General features: G+C 52.9%; 7 protein-coding genes across 7 annotated transcripts; 5 read left to right on the top strand and 2 right to left on the bottom strand.

Moving 5' to 3' along the window:
- Positions 1-159: 159 nt before the first annotated feature.
- On the top strand, positions 160-1,242 carry J4E85_000115 (uncharacterized protein; the record flags this gene model as incomplete). Its single annotated transcript, XM_051464409.1, has 1 exon — positions 160-1,242. The coding sequence occupies one exon, from the start codon at positions 160-162 to the stop codon at positions 1,240-1,242; it is 1,083 nt and encodes a 360-aa protein (XP_051330930.1).
- Positions 1,243-1,396: 154 nt separating this feature from the next.
- On the bottom strand, positions 1,397-3,811 carry J4E85_000114 (uncharacterized protein; the record flags this gene model as incomplete). Its single annotated transcript, XM_051464408.1, has 1 exon — positions 1,397-3,811. One exon carries the CDS (start codon positions 3,809-3,811, stop codon positions 1,397-1,399), a length of 2,415 nt encoding a protein of 804 aa, XP_051330929.1.
- Positions 3,812-4,287: 476 nt separating this feature from the next.
- Positions 4,288-7,228, top strand: J4E85_000113 (uncharacterized protein; the record flags this gene model as incomplete). Its single annotated transcript, XM_051464407.1, has 7 exons — positions 4,288-4,383; positions 4,442-5,155; positions 5,201-5,443; positions 5,492-5,845; positions 5,890-6,133; positions 6,183-6,700; positions 6,746-7,228. 7 exons carry the CDS (start codon positions 4,288-4,290, stop codon positions 7,226-7,228), a joined length of 2,652 nt encoding a protein of 883 aa, XP_051330928.1.
- Positions 7,229-7,860: 632 nt separating this feature from the next.
- On the top strand, positions 7,861-9,731 carry J4E85_000112 (uncharacterized protein; the record flags this gene model as incomplete). The annotated part of the gene is made up of 5 exons (XM_051464406.1): positions 7,861-7,914; positions 7,973-8,109; positions 8,165-8,587; positions 8,648-9,263; positions 9,435-9,731. The coding sequence occupies 5 exons, from the start codon at positions 7,861-7,863 to the stop codon at positions 9,729-9,731; spliced, it is 1,527 nt and encodes a 508-aa protein (XP_051330927.1).
- A 1,559-nt stretch (positions 9,732-11,290) lies between these two features.
- Positions 11,291-12,889, top strand: J4E85_000111 (uncharacterized protein; the record flags this gene model as incomplete). Its single annotated transcript, XM_051464405.1, has 1 exon — positions 11,291-12,889. The coding sequence occupies one exon, from the start codon at positions 11,291-11,293 to the stop codon at positions 12,887-12,889; it is 1,599 nt and encodes a 532-aa protein (XP_051330926.1).
- A 710-nt stretch (positions 12,890-13,599) lies between these two features.
- J4E85_000110 (uncharacterized protein) lies at positions 13,600-14,157 on the top strand (the record flags this gene model as incomplete). The annotated part of the gene is made up of 3 exons (XM_051464404.1): positions 13,600-13,764; positions 13,808-13,873; positions 13,918-14,157. 3 exons carry the CDS (start codon positions 13,600-13,602, stop codon positions 14,155-14,157), a joined length of 471 nt encoding a protein of 156 aa, XP_051330925.1.
- Positions 14,158-15,280: 1,123 nt separating this feature from the next.
- On the bottom strand, positions 15,281-17,330 carry J4E85_000109 (uncharacterized protein; the record flags this gene model as incomplete). Its single annotated transcript, XM_051464403.1, has 4 exons — positions 15,281-16,736; positions 16,793-16,928; positions 16,978-17,241; positions 17,282-17,330. 4 exons carry the CDS (start codon positions 17,328-17,330, stop codon positions 15,281-15,283), a joined length of 1,905 nt encoding a protein of 634 aa, XP_051330924.1.
- Positions 17,331-17,640: the final 310 nt, after the last annotated feature.

Raw genomic sequence — 17,640 nt, 5'->3', positions numbered from 1 at the left:
CGGACTAGAGTACGTAAAGACTACCTCTTGAAAGCTAATGCCGAGATAAGGCTGAGGATGCGGGGTCTCGCCACAATTCGTCTTTAGAACAGAAGATTCCAGCCCCGGCTCCTTCAAGATACCTTGTATCATATCAGTCGGCATTTTGAAACAGGCCAAATGTCTTGCCCCGCTCGCCTGTATCCCTTGCGCAAACCTCGAAATCATCGCGTTCCCATCCCTCGATGGAAACTCAGCCTACCCGCCAATGTCGAACAAGTATTTACATCTTACGTTGGTATCGAGCAGCATGAGGACAGCGCTGTAGCTGCTCAGGCAAAAGAAGAAGGCGTCTGTGCTGTCCAGCAATGGCTCAGACAAAACGATGCGCCAGAAGCAGTAGAAGCATTCACTACGCTAGACAATTACAGTCGCATCGAAGGGACTGTGTGGGTGTGCTATTGGAGCGATGAAGCAAGACGTAACAATGCCATCGAATCATTAAATCTTAAAAAAATACATCAGAATATATCCAACGCTGGTCAGCCACTCATCGGGCTATGGCACGAAGGCTTCAAGGCATCCGTATCCCGCCTAGAAACCAACTACTCCGGTCTTGACTACCTCCCCGGACTAGCGAGATTACCTGGTGCCAGTACCGAAGAACACAATCTAAGTACGTACTGGGGAGCAGCTCGCGATCGCATTCCAGATTCCGCCCACGATCTTTTCCCTCGAGCGGCTGATATGCCGCGTCCAAATCCAGTGCCAACTGGCATAGGCCAACACCTGACAGGCACGAATCACGAGAACATGGTCCACATTCGCTCTGGACAGTATTGGGAGAACTGCGGCAAGGGTGAAGCAGATTCGTATGAGCAGAAACTCGAGCCGACCTTGCAGCAAGGCCTCAAATATCTACATGAGAATTCAACGGAGACTGGAGCTCTTAGTATCCAATATCTTCGTAATGAGGATGTACAATCCCCTTGTGGTACTAAGGAAGAGCGAAAGGAATCGTGTGGCGCGGGTTTCTTCGCCAACCTCGAAGATCTAGAGCATTGGGCCAAAAGCCACGCGTCGCATCTGAAGATCTATGGTGGTGCACTTGCACATTACAAAGCGTTTGGAGATGAGAGGAGATTCCGAACATGGCACGAGGTATGTGTCATCAGTAAGGGCGACGCTATGTTTGAGTATGTGAATTGCTCGCCTGAGACGGGTGTTATTTCATCCGTACCTCTTCAGAGCAACACGATGTAAAGCTCGACATATACTCTCAATGGATAATACTCTGACCGTTCAATTTTCCAACTATAAACACCACTCAGTTGGACGACCCCGAAAAGAGTACTCCGTAATGACAACGCCATAGCAATGCAAAACGCGATATACACGCACCATGGTATCGTACACATTATTTCTTGGGTCCAGACCTAGCCAGCTTCCGCATGAAGGCATTTTGGACACCCTTGGTCCCCTTGAGCTCCTTATTTCTGCTCTTGTTGACCTCCATGTAGGCCATGGTCTGGCCACCGGACAACTCGGATAGTGTACCTGCTGCTCGCCTCACACCATTCTTCTTCCTATTGCCCTTGTTGGAGGCGTACTTAGTGCCAAAGGCATCACCCTCAATCCTCTCTTCCTTTGCGTCTTCTTCGCGGGCAAGGAGGACATCCATCAGTAGCTCTCGGCGCTCTTGCGGTGTCGCAAACGCCAGTTGTGAGAAGTTTTCTAGTCCTTCAAGACGAGTGATGACCTTGAAGGCATATCCTTGATCGACGAGGAAGGCTTGTCGCTTCGACGAGTAGTACATCTCGTCTGTATCTTTTGACACGAGAGAATAGAAGAAGGCGTTGAAACCTTCGTCGTTCCTGCGCTTCGCCCTCAAAATTCTGCCCAAGCGCTGCGCTTCTTGACGACGGGAACCGTAATGGGAAGAGATTTGAATGAGACACGTCGCCTCGGGTAGATCGAGACTGGTGTCACCAATCTTGGACAGGAAAATGGTGTTGACAAGCTCGTTGTGTTGAAAGTTCTCCAAAATACGAAGACGTTCTTGTTGAGGTGTTGCGCCGTAGATGTAGGCCTTGCCCAATTTTCGTGAGTACTTCTCTAGTGCGTAAACGTTATCAGAGAAAACAATGATTTTGTCGCCTCGTGACTCATGGTAATTGATTAAGAACTGGCAGGCTTGGAACTTCTTGGGGTTCATGATGGAAAGTAGTGCACGTTTTTGCAGGGATGATGGTTTGAGCCACTCGGTGTAGAACTCTGGTGTCATCTGACACCAGACTTCAGCGCACTGGACTTTGGCGATGTGACCTTGCTCCGATAGCTCTTGCCAGTTAGCTTCGTACAATTTGGGTCCAATCAAAAAGTTGAGGTCATCGATCTTGTCATCTTCTCGCAGCAGTGTAGCAGTAAGACCGAGTTTCGCGTGTGATGCGATCTCATAGGTGACCTTCTTGAAGATGTTGGCGGGTACAACGTGCACCTCGTCGGCAATCAGCAGACCCCATTCTCTTTCACGGATGAACTGCATGACCTTTTCGGCATCATGCGAACGCTTCCTAGCGTTACTGATCATAGAATAGGTGCTGATAATGATACCGGCCTGGCGGGGGAACCTGGTCTTGTTATCGGCAGTGAAGACAGCAACGTCCTCTGGGTTGATGTTGGACCATTTGATGAATTCGGCTCGCCATTGCACAACAGACATTGCACTCGTGCACAGGACGATGACGGATTTCTTGACACCACAGGCAGCTGTGATGCCAACCAAAGTCTTACCTGCGCCACAAGGCAACACAATGATGCCCGAGCGCGCTCGAGAGTTGGAGAACATCTTACTCAGAGCCTTTTCTTGGTAGTATCTGATTTGCGCGTGGGGTTTGAGATCGATTTCGAGGTTCGGGTTGGTATCGTCGTTGTTGAAGTCGTATTCCTCCGTGAGCGGCAGACCGATGCTCCGACAGCGCTTGACGACCTTTTCGCGCTCTTCGCTTCTGATTTGAAACGAGTGGACTTGGGCCACTTCGTCATCGTCGTCGTCTTCTCGAAGCGTGGCGATCATGTCGCTTGGCGGCGGCTGCTGTACAGCTTCTGGCTGTTGCTGCTGTGCCATGTTGTTCGCACCAGCAGCGAGCTTGGTACCCGGAATAGCCATCTGACCAATCTTGGGGGCGGCCTCCTTGATGAGACCGTCTGTTGAATCTGCCCGACACTCGGCGACCACAGGATCGCGTAGAAGCTTCTGTAGTATGGTAGGGTCCTCGCTCTCAATGTACGACAATGTCTTCTTGAGCACGATCTTGGCCTTGCCGAAGGCGGAGGTGGACTTTTCGACGAATTGCATGATGGCGGCGGACAGAGCTGTCTTGGAGTAGCGGTCGAGTTTGTCTATGATCTCCTGCTTGGAATGCCCAACACTGACGGCGGCGAAGAGGCTGTGGGTGGTAAGCTGGTACTCATGCATCTTGGAAACACGCGACTGCGGCTCGGCGATGTTGATCAAAAAGTCCTGGGCCTCATCGAAGAGAAGATGGAAGGACTCGAGGATGATTCCACCCGCGTCGTTGACCCAGAGCGGGCGATTGTGATGGTCAGGCTTCAGCTCCGCACTCCACTGGTCTGACTTCCTGAAGAGATCGGCCGCTGCGTCTCTGACCCTACCAGCGCGCGCTCGCTTTGTCATGGCCTTGACGTCGAACTCCTCTTTGAGCTGGTCGAACGTCTCCTGATCACTCATGGGGCCCTCATCGTTGTCGTCCCAGCCATCCTCGGCCTCTGCGTCTGCTGCCGTCTGCGCTAGCTTGCGTTTGGGTGGCATCGTGGCGGCCGCCTGCTGCTGAAAGACGGAGCCTCAGTATATATCTCTGTAGTATACGGGTGCGAGAATAGGCGAGCGGTGGGAGCGACAAGATATCGACGGGTGGTATGGACGTGCAGCGGTCGCGGGTGGAGTGTCGGTGGCGGAGGCAGCAGGCACAGGGAAAGAAAGGCGCCGCGGTGATTATGTAATGACGTATGGCACCTGCATTCGCGTCTGGACCCAAATGCAACTTCTGGACGGTCACTGAGCGTGGAGCAGACGATGACTGTGCTGGTCTGAGCAGACGACGAAGATGTACTCGACTGGGTGGTGAGTCTGAACTGGCAACGCGCCCAGACGCGAAAGCATGTGAATAGCCGGCGTTTGTTCGGGGGCGCTGCCGACGTCACTCTCGGCGAGGCTGCTCTCACCACATCTACTGTGTCAATCTACCGCACCTAGAATGCGCACATGACGCCGTGACATGCTTGCCAATGGGTGCATCCGACTCGAAACTGTCCTTCAAGCAGGGCGTCTTCCGCCTGTCTGAGCCCAAGCAGATCCCCGCCGACGACGCTTATTGGACTGGCGTATGCTCTGCCCTGCCCTCTGCCCTCTGTGCTGTTGCTGTACTGACGACGGCGCCAGTTCTGGGAGCTGCCCGAGTCGACGGAAGATGTCTTCTCGCTCTTCTCGCCCGCAGACATTCGCCGCACCCGCGACAACAACCTCGCCAATCTCGAGACGCTCATCCTCGCCGTCACCTCGCGCCTCATAGTCCTGCGCAACCACCCCTCCTTCCCCGACCCCGAGCTGGCCCCGGAGCGCGACGCCCTCAACTGCATACGGGTCCTCACGCGACTGCTGCCCTTCTTGCATGAAGCCGACCACCTCGAGACATGGGAGGACCAATTCTTCTGGGCCGCGCGGCGGAAGCGCAGTCGGCGGGGCCAGCTGGTGCGAAGCGAGATCATCTTCGACGAGGCCGACCCTGAGCAGACGCCCACCGAGAAGGAGCCCGAGTTCGAGAAAGCCAAGCCGCTGGCCGAGGAGATCATCGATACGCTGATTGACCTGCTCTTCTTCTCTGACTTCACCCTCCCTAAAGTCGCGGCTGGCAAGAACAAGGTCTCGTATGCGATATGGCAAAGTGGCGTTGGCTGCAATACGCCCGTCGCCTCGACCAAGGAGTTTGAGAGCAACAGGACCGAAATCTTGCGTTTGCTGCTTACACTGGCTAGCAAGTCCATGTACATGTCGGCGGGCGTGCTGCCAGTCAAGGGCGTAAAGGCCATCACCTACATTGCGACGTGTCCCGACAAGCAGGTCGTTCTGTCCGTCCTCTGCTCGCTGCTCAATACCGTGAGTGCCTCGATATGCTCTGTTATGCAATACTGATTCTCGCAGACCCTCAAATACAACCCTGCAACATGGCGCGTGCCATACGACCACGTCGTCTTCAAGGACCAGCGACAGGTTTTAGTTACCTATTGCTTGCAGTTACTCCTCGTCCTCGTTCTGTACCCTATACCCGAGTCTGGCAACGGTCCGGCGCCGAAGAACTTCTTCCGCCATTTCCTCGGTCGTTTACACCGTCCCCAAGACTTCCAGTTCCTGGTTGATGGTATGACGAGAATACTGAATCAGCCGGTATGCAACATGTTCAACACACTGTTTTCTCTCGCTGATACAGACTAGCTTCAAGCCAACACCTCCTATCTCCCTGGCAGCCACAAGTCACTGACCTGGGCACCCGAAATGATCATGCTCTTTTGGGAGGCACTGCAGTGCAATAAGCGCTTCCGCTCCTTCATCATTGACACCGATAGGGCCCACGATTTCGTCGTCTTGGTGCTCTACTATGCCATCGATCAGCGGAATGATCTGTCAAAGCAGGGTCTTGTGCGCATGTGCATCTTCGTGCTTCAGACGTTGAGTGTCGAACCACAGTTTGGCAAGAGCCTCAACAAGACATTTGAAGGGCAAGAGTCGCTTCCGGCTAGCATACGCATACCCAACTTTCATGGCACATACGCCGACTATGTCATCACGGTATGTATCACTATTAGAATTAATACATATGCTGACTGTGCTAGTCTATATATACCCTACTCACCACCGGTAAAGGCAGGCTAGACGCTATCTACCCTGCTTTGCTCGCAATTCTCAACAACATCGCGGCTTACGTTCAGAACATCGGACGCGCCTCGAGCTCTAAATTGCTCCAACTCTTTGCGTCCATGTCATCTCCTAGCTTCCTATTCGCCAACGAAAACAACCACACTCTTCTGCAATCATTGTTAGAAGTTCTCAACGCTATGATTGAGCATCAATACCCACGTAAGATCAGCAACCCTGGCCCTCTTTTACTTGTTCTAACTATCTTTAGACAACCCAAACCTGGTGTACGCTATCGTGAGATCGCGGAAAAGGTTCCAGGCACTGCGAGACTTCACGTTGGAGAGCGGCCAAGAAGAAATCGAGCGTCAGAACCAGCAACGTAAAGAAGGCGGCGAAGACCTCACACGGACTAATTCCATCGACAGCCTTAGAAGTCCTACGGTAGCTCGCACACCTACTCTAGGCAATGTACCGGAAGAGGATAGTGCTTTCGCTATTGGCGACGACGATGACTCAGACGCAGAAGATGCACGTCCATCAGAGCCATCAAGATCCCCCGTCCCATCACAGTCAGGAGCTTCGAGAAGCGCGTCAAGAAGCGCATCCATAGCGTCATCTATAGACGACTCTGTGCCGCTTCAAGTAAGGGGCATGTCGGAGAAGGCAAGGGGCAAGATGCCAGTTGGCCAACCTGCCTTTTCTCGGCAGAACAGTATGACAAGTCTCCATAGTCTGGCGGGCCCAGCCTTAGCCACTAATGAGTTCTTTACTCCCTCCGTCCCATGGGTAAGTTTGCACTGTACAGACCACAAGCTTTACTAACCTCTATAGTTGGAAGGATGGCTTTCAGAACTACCGATGCATACTATTCTCATGCTGATATCGGAACTCGGTCCTAAGATGCCCAGCTCAGGCAGCGCCAATGACACGGCCGCGGCGTTGAAAACTATACGCGAGACCGAGGTGCGTGGAATTGAGCCTTCGCCTATCAGGGTGCACCTCTTCGAGTGGTCGGCCTTATCTCTGGGTTGGTATGAATCGCTACTCTGGGGATTCGTCTTCGCAGCCGAGATGGTCGTAGCCAAGGGTACTGCCGGGGTATGGAACAACACTAGCATAAGGTTGTTCAAGGTTCAAGAAGCTGCGGCCACAGCGCCCTCACTTCTGCAGCCAAGAGGGGCTGTAGATGCAGTCGGGACGAATCTTGTGCAGCGAATTGGCTCCCTGAATCTTCGCGGAGTTGCAACCCAAGGCGCGCAACGCTCCCCAACGAGCAGCGGTAATGCCGGCGCCAACACAGTTAGAGACGTGTAACAAATGTCACGGCAATGTTATTTCAGCCACATGGCGAATATTGGCCACAACTTCCATCGTTTTCGAGAAGGTTTATGGCATCGCGAATGCTCATTGGTGTGCCTGGCATGCGGGTTAGGCTTTTTATCCTAATTAGACCCTGACGTTTGCCGATCATTCGGGCTCGACTGCACAGCCACAACACTCGCCACATCTTGGTGCGCTAGAGATAGACAGCCAACAACAGTGTAAGGACATCTACAAGCGACCCTAGATTCGTTTCATGGCTCTACAATGAAGCAAAACGCGCAAGCTCCAGGCTGTTCTGACGTGCCTCAGGACGATCTTATCTTGTTATGCGTTCGCGACGGACGAAAGTGTTCCAAGGTTAAGTGGAGGTACCCCATGATCATGTAGTGCTCCCGCAACCTAATAGTGTCCATTATACTTTTTTGCATTAATCTCCGCGTCTTGATCCTTTGGTAGCAAACTCTTCGTGAATACATTAAGGCTGCTGCGTATAGATGCGACAGTTGGACGGAGACAGGATATACATGACAGGTATCTATAGTTGCGCCCTACCAACCCGGCCCTGCGACTGGCATTAACGAACAGAACAGATTCACTCCAATACCTAATCTACCTCTGCAATCATGAATACATCCGCACCCCACGACGATGAAGCCATCACCACGTACAGCATGCATGTGCGTGTCTCCTAACAATCCACCTATTACTGAGCCGGGAAGTCTAACTGTAAAACAGGTCTCCGCCAAATACCTTGAGCTCACCAAGAAGAAGTTAGAGTTGACACGTCTACCGCGTGAACTAGAATTGCCAGATGAGAGGATATGGGAGCAAGGTACACCGAAGAGTGTGCTTGAGCCGCTCTTGGACTTTTGGTATGTTTCATTTTTCTTCCACATCCGACCTTCACAAATACTAACATTCAAGCAGGCTCGAAGGTTACGACTGGCGCGCCGCCGAATCGCGCTTCAACTCGACTCTCCCTCAATACCGCACAACCATCACCATACCCTCTGTTACATCTCCTGGAACCACACAATCCCTACGCATACACTTCGTACACAAGCGATCTAAACACCCCAACGCCATCCCATTGCTTCTCTGCCACACGTGGCCGTCGTCGTTTATCGAGGTCCAACGCGTCATTGATGGGCTGACGGATCCACACTCTCTGCCAGGGCATGCGAACAGTGCACAGCAGGCGTTCCATGTTGTGGCGCCGAGTATACCGGGGTTTGGGTTTAGTGATGCAAGTATGGAAGAAGGGTTTGGTCTGCATGGGACAGCGGATGTGTTCCAGAGGTTGATGGGGAGATTGGGATATGCACAATTCGTCGCTCATGGAACGGGATGGTAAGTCACATATTTTCGTGGTCTTGACTTTGGCTACGTGGTTGCTGACGAGTCTTCCAGGGGATTTGGTATATGTCGCGCGTTGGCATTGAGACATCCAGAGAGTTGTCGGGCGGTGCATACTACGAATCCATCGTTTGACAAGCCGAACTTGAAGAGCGGGCCGATGCGGTATCTCAAGTACCGGGTTGCGAAGCTGACACGGGCAAAGGTGCCGTTACTGAGTTTTGGATATATGCCGAATGAAGTGCAGACACCTTCGAAAGGCCTGCATGGTAAAGACCCGGCAACATTGGATGCAGTGTATGGCGGTGAGCCGTTAGGACCTACGCTGCATCGTCTCTACTCGCTTCGGCCGCAGACATTGGCCTTCTCTTTATGCGACTCGCCAGTGGGATTGCTCGCCGCGTTGCTCGATATAATACATACGAGAGATGTACCGCCGCGTCCTCTCTCGTCGCGGCCAAGAAGTCCCTTTCTTTCACCGGTTGAGCTAGAGATGCAGCGGGGCGAGGAAGAGCAGGAGGAAGAGGAGGATGTTCCTTCGACATCTACGGCACAGCCTGGAGGTGCGACGAGCCCAGATAGAGTGGACGGCGATGGGAAAAGTTATACATGGAGTCCTACGGAGGTGCTGAACTTTACAATGTTGCAATGGTTACCAGGGCCTGAAGCGGTACGTTACCTTTTTCATATACCTGAAGCGGTTGTTATGAGGAGGCCGGGAGGCACTCGCCGCTGTTTGTGACGTACTCTTTGCCACCTGAAGATCTGCTGAGGCCCATCTTGGTGTACCCTTGAACTCTTCGTCTGAAGTTCCTCACCGCTGACGTCTGACGACAAATAGGCCCTCCGCTGGCTCCGCCGCGCGCACATCGACATGCAATCCCCCTCTTACCAACCCTTCACATCCACTCCCCTTGGCATCTCCACGTTCCTCCATCCTAACAGCAGCACCGCAACACCGCTAATATGGGGTGCACGTTCCTGGGACATATCCTGGGCGAAGCGCCATGCTGGCCGCCCCGCAATGTTGCCAGGCTTCGAGGCACCAGATGCGCTAGTATTGGATCTGAGAGAATGTTTCGAGATGATGATCAATAGAGGAAAGCTGAAGTTGAAGATGCCTGAACGGGAAGGTTAGGTGGTAATAAGTGTTGATTCAGGATATAGATATATCAGGTTTGTTGTATGCGATTAAGCTGGAACAAAGACGGACGGGTGCGCCTGGTGTTTCGGCCCGTAGTCACAAGTACTGGGAGTATGCTTGCTTGTTGCAGGGGCTGTGCTGGCGTCATAGGGCCTGGTGTTCTTATGAGGAGGTGTTATACATGTATACGCAGTTCGTGCGATTATTATTCCGGGCAATACAATCAACTTGGCTATATTGGATGGTGTGAGTTTTCGCCCTGGCTGTGATAGGTGGTCGCACGCAGTGATGTAGAGCAGCTGCATCAGAATTGGGATACTTTGACGACGGAGATTACGAAGGAGCATAGACTACATGCCCATCGGGTTCTGATTGAGGGCGTAAGGCTGTGCTGGTGAGATCAGGTACCATTGGTACGTACGTGTAAAGCCGTGATCATGTGCTGCTAACCCCAGCTGGGCGTAGTGTGGAATGGCAGAGGCAGCATGTTCCCTGATGTACATAGCAGCAGCCGATCATGGCAGCAGTGGCAGTCGGACCTATTCGCGTCTTGTGTCAGGCACATGGCGGGTAGCCGAGTCGGGTGAAATGGCAGACGGCGGGGCGCTCCAGCCAACTGGGACGGGCGGTGACGTCCTGATGCGAAAACACCGCACTCGTGAAAAATCGCTGTCGCGTGAAGGCCCGAAGCTTCCACGACGTCGCCCCAGCACCACACACGTCAAATTCCCCTAGTGAAGCTTGCATCCACTGCGCACAGTACGTCGCTCTCCTGACACTCTGCACACGCCCATCTCTCTCGCGCCTGCCGTGTGGGAATATAACCTCGTCACGTCCGCCCGCTCATTCACGCAGATTCTATCAGCGCCCAACGCCATTGCTTTGACTCTCTGCTCAACGCTCCCCACCAAACCTACATCGTCACGCTGGCAGACCTACTCTCCTCCCTCTCCACCACTGCCTAGGCTTCAGTAGCCCGCAGACCGTCTATCGCCGCCCACCTCGGCTCTTCTATGCGTCGCGAGGACCTGGTACGCTTTCTGTCCAAGCCTGCGAAGTGAGTCGTTGTCTCCGCGAGAAGCAGTGTGCAAGACATTCCAAGGGCCAGCGCTGACTATTCACAGGCCTCGATAACACCCGCCACGCCCCGTCCTTCACCACCCACCATCGTACCCATCTAAAGCAGATCTCCTCGTCTGCTGGACCCGATACTTGCCCAGGGTATCGGAATCTGGTATCGCGAGGACCCCAACCACTGCCACCATTTCCCGGCGAAAGGCCTCGTTTATTCCCCTCAACGCCCGACCTCCCTAACATCGACTACGGTCGGTTACCCTCTCCTCCATAAACTGCTGCTGGCACACGCCAGCCTCGCCTACTCTTTGCGACCCGTGGGCCAATTCTTCTCAGGCGAGCACCGCATTGCTTGTCTGAGCGAGGTTGTGCTGCACATAGCTTCCTAGCTAGCCACCTCTCCAAGCTTCCGTACAGCCACGGCCACCAACCACACCTATCATATCTGTTCGTGCGCGCGACAGCCACACAGTCAAGAGATGGTCGCTACTGAGATTCCTCAGCACTACACTGCCTCGCCTTCGTCGCACATTGGCACCCCTCATTTGACCATCAACAAGGAGGCTACCATCGATCTCGACTCTACCAACTCGTTTGAGGGTCCTGAGAAGCTCTTGGAAGTATGGTTTAGCGCTTCTGCTACCGAACTGCCTGGACAGGCCGGCCCAACTGGACTGAAGACGGTTTCGGCAGATGTCTGGAAGGACATGCTCGATCTTGTCAACTGCAAGGTTCTCTCTGTCATCGAGTCTGAACATGTCGACGCTTACCTCTTGTCCGAGTCGAGCATGTTCGTCTTTCCTCACAAGGTCGTGCTCAAGACCTGCGGAACCACAACTCTACTATGGGGTCTCACCCGCATGCTGGAGATTGCTGCAGGGGTCGGCTTCCCCTTCGTTGCACCCAAGGCATCAGGCGTCGCGCCAGCCGCCACACCATACCGCGTGTTCTACAGCAGGAAGAACTACCTCTACCCCGATCAGCAGCGTGGACCCCACCGCAGCTGGCGTGATGAGGTTCGCTACCTTGACGACCGCTTCCAGGGCGGTAGTGCCTATATGATAGGCAAGATGAACGGCGAGCATTGGTACCTCTACATCACCGGTCCAGACACCAGCCTCACTCCACCTCCCAGTCCTGGTGAGGAGAAGCTTGCGCCTGATACCGAGACAAAGTTCGTGAGCCACCCTCAACGCATGTTGCGTGAGCAGGCAACCGACGAAGAAGAGGACGAGACTCTGGAGATCCTGATGACCGACCTCGATGAGAAGAACGCCCGTCAGTTCTATCTAGAGGACGCAAGTGCGGTTGCGGAAGGTCGCTACATCCAGAGGGCCCGTGAGGCTCGCAAGAACGCCATCCAATCCCTAGGTACCATTGCGGAAGAGAATGGTCACAGCGAGAGCCTCGGCGGCTCTACTGTCCTCAACTCTGCTGCTAACACCCACACCTCCGATGACAGCTTCGACGTGTTTGAGCAGACTTCTTCTGACCACTCTGGTTTCAACTCTGATGAGGAGCTTACTTTCCCTGAGGAGTTGACCACTGAGGGCCACACGCTCGGCACGGTCGTTTCTGAGCACTGTGGTCTAGCCGATGTTTACCCTACCTCCAAGTACCCCGACGCCCGCATCGACGCCTACCTGTTCACGCCCTGTGGCTTCTCTGCCAACGGCGTCATTCCCGCCCCAGGTGGTGCTCCCAACGGCTCCAAGAAGGGCTCTGATGCCACCCACTACTTCACTGTACACGTCACACCTGAGCCCCAGTGCTCCTACGCCTCGTTCGAGACCAATGTACCTGCCCGCCAGACTGGTAGGGAGACGGCTGACGTTGTCGAGCATGTCGTCGGCATCTTCAAGCCTGGCAGGTTCAGCGTCACTCTTTTCGAGGCTAAGCCTACTGCTGACGAGATGCCCGCCAAGAACATTGAGAAGGCGAAGAGGATGGAGACAATTGCGGGATACCGTCGCGTCGACCGCATTGTACATGACTTGGATGGCTACGATCTTGTCTTCCGATACTACGAGCGCAATGATTGGAAGGGTGGAAAGCCTCGACTTGGCGAGATCTTCTAGATGGGTCTGCGATGGAGTGGTCGTACACAGTAGCATTCTGTTTTGATGTTTTGCGAGTATACTCATTTGGTATTGTGTACAGCGTTGCTGCACAGTCACTACAATGTCTAGCTAGCGCTTCGGTTTGTTTGGTGTTTATTCGGATCATAATTAAAGTTGAACTTCAAATCATACACTTCATGTCCAACACTCTTATTACGCCTGTCACTTTGTGTGCTTATCTTGTTGTTCAAAGTAGGTGACTAAGTTGCGGCTGAGCCTGCCCATCATCCACTTCCACTCAACGTCAGTCCTTTTCCCACCGTCACTGCGCCCTTGGCGTCTGTGTTTGTTGGCCTGTTCATTTCCGCCCGTTACAAACGCTGCTCTCCCACGGCTAGGAGCTACTCGCTGTCTGTCCCTCAGACACCGCCAGCTAGCTCATGTTGCTCACAACATACCGCCCTTTGCCTTCACCTATAGCTTCTCATCTCTTTTTTGTAAATGCGGGGTAGGCAACGCACCTACCACATCTAGAGTGAGAGACAGATGCCTAATAATTTGACCGCTGGTAGACGGGGGAGAAGAGGTACTATATAATCTCGTCTTTTGTGATTTGGGGTTTACTTCCATACTCTCCACCCCTAACATTCCACACCCAACATTCCACACCCAACATTCCACACCCAAGCAACTTCGTCACATAATTCTTCGACCTTACCTAGGTAGCTATGGCATCCACGCCTTCAGCTAATGACTGGGGCTCGGCACGGCATCCTATTCTTGTGGAAGATAGTGATGACCTCGCCGGAAACGACCAAGAACAAGACACCGACGATGACGAACCCCTCAAGAACAGGTTTGCGAGCGAGTCGACGGTCAGGAACCAAGACAGAGTGAGTCCAGAAACTGTCTGAGCTATGAAGGTACTGACATCAGATAAGGAAGAGGATGTCCCTCAAGAAGGAGAACCCGCTCGGAACGATGGAGAGCATCCGCGCGTCAGTAAACCAGCATGTCACTCAAACTACCACGCTGACTCTACACAGTTCAGCGTTTTGATACAAGTATCGCATGACTGTCACGGAAGACCAATCAACCAAGCGCTGTTTCTGGAAGATGACCGCACACGTTACAAGATGAATGTAACAAAGAGCTTTGGTAGCCGCCAGGAGAAGCGCAAGCTTCTCCGAGATTGGAAAACCTGGAACGAGAAAAAGCTCGATGGCCAAATTGCCTTCTTCAAGTTTCTTAGAGCTACTAAGAAGAAGGGAAAGAAGGCTGCTTAGAAGACGACTCTTTGGAAGAAGAGAACATCATGCTAAGAGGCCACAGAACCTGTAAGACTTTCTTCTCTCCCGCAAAACTGCGTCTCGAATACTGCTAACCTTTCTGCCCTAGGAAGCCCGCGGAAGTGAACAGGAACCAATGTCTTCCTCACTTTCCCTCTCATCTTCTAGTAAGTCCTGCTGCTCTCTATCTATCTATAGAGCCCCTTCGTCTTTGCTCTTGCTAACTACATGAACACAGACATCCTCTTCCCTTATGTTGCGGTGCTTTTCTTTTTGCAAGCGGCTTTATCACAAACTAGGTGGCAAGGTCAGACATTAGGGTTTCTTGTTTAGAGTTTGTTAGGCGTATGCCTAAGCTTCGTGTCTAGCCGGCAATTAGCTTCTTAACTATTTGCATTTTTGGATTTCTATTTGTTCCGGAGGTCTCTTCTATTTTTCTTTTCTTCTAAGCTATTTATCACTAAGTCACCACTTAGGTCTACAGGCTGCTCACGGTTTGAGATAACTTATAGCTAGCTGCTAGCCTTGTGCGCCCAGAATAAAAGTATCTACCTTTACCTTTTATACCTCTACAGCTTAAGTGTGCTACTTCCTAGAATGTGTGCGTGCGTCTTCTTCTCTCTATATATAACACAAGATGTTGTGCAGAAGAAGACCTTGTAAGCTCTGTCTATGTACAGACAAGGCTTCGTTAAGACCTGTGGAGCAGGCTAGGCGGCCACGATGGACGATGCTGCACAGTAAGGCACCGTCACGTACTGTAGGCAACACTACAGTGACGGCCTCGTACTCTTGCAAGAGTACGCCACAGAAAGTTAGTGAATAAGGCAGAATCACTCCAAATCGGCGCGAATTCGCACTGATTCAGGCTACATTTAGTTTTAGAAAAAAGATAGGATGTTGGCAGGTTGTAGTGAATAAGCAACCTGCAGGCAACCTGCAATGCGCAACCTGCGCTGAGATCGTGTCACCCCACTTCACTCAGACATTGCAATACAGGCAACTCTTAACCAGCAGAATATTTGAGTCGAGAGAGGAGGTAAACTGGAGAAATCGCCAATTCTGATTCGACTACGACAGAGACTGTTCCTCGACACTGAATCAAGTTCATACATATCTATCATACACTGCCCTTGCCATCCCCACCGTCCATCCGCTCAAGTGCCTCCCTGACCTTTGCTACAGCTTCCCTCGCTGCTCTCCTCTCAGCTACACCTTCATCCTCAACGTACTCTTTCCCTCCATTCTTGATGATGAACCTGACTCTCTCCTCTGTACCCTTCAACGTGCGTCTACCCTCTTCTCTCAAGGTACCCTCCCATGATTCTCTAGCACCTTCCCATAGTTTCTGCATGCGGCGAAGAGAAAACGTGAGACCGAGTGCCGCGACGGCTGAAGCCTCGAAGACGGAGAAGGTAGACATGGACGCGTAGAGCAGTGCCGAGGCAGCGGACGAGAGGGAAGTTGTGCTGAAGGTCTGTAGGAGAAGTCGTTGAGCGAGTGCCTGCAGAGGTGGCACGGTGTCGTTGATGAGTTCTGTGCGAGCAGCCGCGATGTGTTCGGGCCATGGTATTGGTTTCCGGACGTTGGTGGATAGATCTGTTCGCGGGTTCTCTGCTGTCGGCGCTGTGTCCTGCGTTGTCACTTCAGGGATGTCGGCAACGGCGAGATGTTGGACGTCATCTGGGAATCCAGCTTGATTCATGCGACCGGCGAGGTAGATGCTGTTCTTCTCCGCTGAAACGAGCCATCGCCGCTCGAGGATCTCGGAGCTTATCATCGTGACGTCGTCCACACGCCAGAGGAGCTTCCACCAAGCCAACTTGTGCCAGTTTCGAGCAGTGAAGGCTTCATCAAGCTCGTCACGGAGCTCCGCATGAGACTTCTCGGCCCATGTTTCAAGATGACCGACGATGGAGGTTGTGACGTCTGATTGTGTCTGGACTGGAGCAAGCTGTTGCAATCGAGCGGCGTCTTGTTTGGTGATGCTCGCTTCTACGTCGTCGGCTATAGAAGCTACAAGCGTCTTCATCGGGGACTTGATGGCGTCTGTGGCCTGAAGGTCTTGGACTAACCACTCCGACAGCGTTGGCAAACCACTTTTGAACCACCCTCGCTCATAGATGGTGGAATTTTGGATCGACTCGCGGAAGCTGTCGAGCGCTTTCGTGCCGACTTGGAGGTTGATGGGAGCGCTTGCGGCGTGGGTATCTGACTTGACTTCGTCCGACGGGGCGGGGAGGTCGACGGCCATCTTTACCATATCATCCATCTCGTTCAGCCCATCCGCCGAGAATCTTCCAAATGCTATGGCGCTGTCCAGTCCTTCTCCTAATACTAGAGTCTTGTGTACCGGGTATGGGACGGGCAATCCTCGTGCGGAAGTGGCCTGGAGCTTGGGAACCAGCAACGATTCGGTGGAGCTCTCTGTAACCATATGAGGTAGGGACTTTGCGACATTGACGTTGATCGTCGAGACGAGAACCTCTAGGTTGTGCGATTGCAGGGTTCGTGAGGGTATGGAGAGGACCTTGTAGAGGGGCGAAGGCGCATGTGCATCGACATCGTCGCCGTATCTGTACAATAATCATGTCAGCTGGTGCGCTATTCAGTATGGCAGATCAGCACATACTTTAGCAATACCGCTCTCTCGTTGCTGTCGCCTGATTTCACGAGTTCCTTCTCCCACTGCTCCTCCGCACTGAGCGGATCTGCGAGTAGTAGCCGTGCAAGCTGCTGCGCACTCAATTGGCTGTTCAAACCGAGAACTGTCCATCGTCAGTCCCTAGTCGTCAAATTCAACTGCGCGTTCCGTACCAGCGACTCTTGTTACAGCATCCTGCGCCGCCAGACCCCGCAATGCCAATTGCAATCTGCTTATATTGACGTAGGTCTCGGCGGCTCCACTAAGCGCTGACAGTGCATCGTACAACTCCTTGTTCCGAGGTGGGATGTGCGGGCGCAGATTTATCGCGGTCGGGGAGACATGCGTCGATGCGGAGCGCACGCGGAGGCTGGTGGTCGGGCGTGAAGTAAGGACATTGCGACAGCGACGCGCAAGCGGGAGTCGATCAGTCGGTCCTGTCTTGCGAAAGATCGTCAGTCGCGGCACTGAGGCCACCCATGGAGGCATCGGGCTTGAAGTTGAGCATTGCTGTTGAAATGTCCATGTTGACGTAGGTCGGCAAAGCTAGCTTCGGTCCGGGTCCGTGCGCAGTCTCATACACATTCACACGGAGCAAGTGGCTGTACACTGGTGTCATAGGAATTTGATTTTATGTGATTCAATGAGAGGTCGACGCCCTTAAACTTGAGCAGTCGACCGACAAATTACTACCGTGCTTCGTAAGGTGATGCCCTCTCTAGGTTACGCTGGCCCGAATACGCCTACGTGGTATACTGATGACATTTGGTGGCCCGCCAATACAGAAATCAAGAACCTAAACATCCTGCAATGTCATAGCTCGTCTATCAGCTTCG

This window comes from Alternaria conjuncta (assembly GCF_024043145.1).
Source record: "Alternaria conjuncta strain BMP 0040 chromosome Unknown scaffold_1, whole genome shotgun sequence".
NCBI lineage: Eukaryota > Fungi > Ascomycota > Dothideomycetes > Pleosporales > Pleosporaceae > Alternaria > Alternaria conjuncta.
This window is presented reverse-complemented; position numbering and strand designations above follow the sequence as displayed.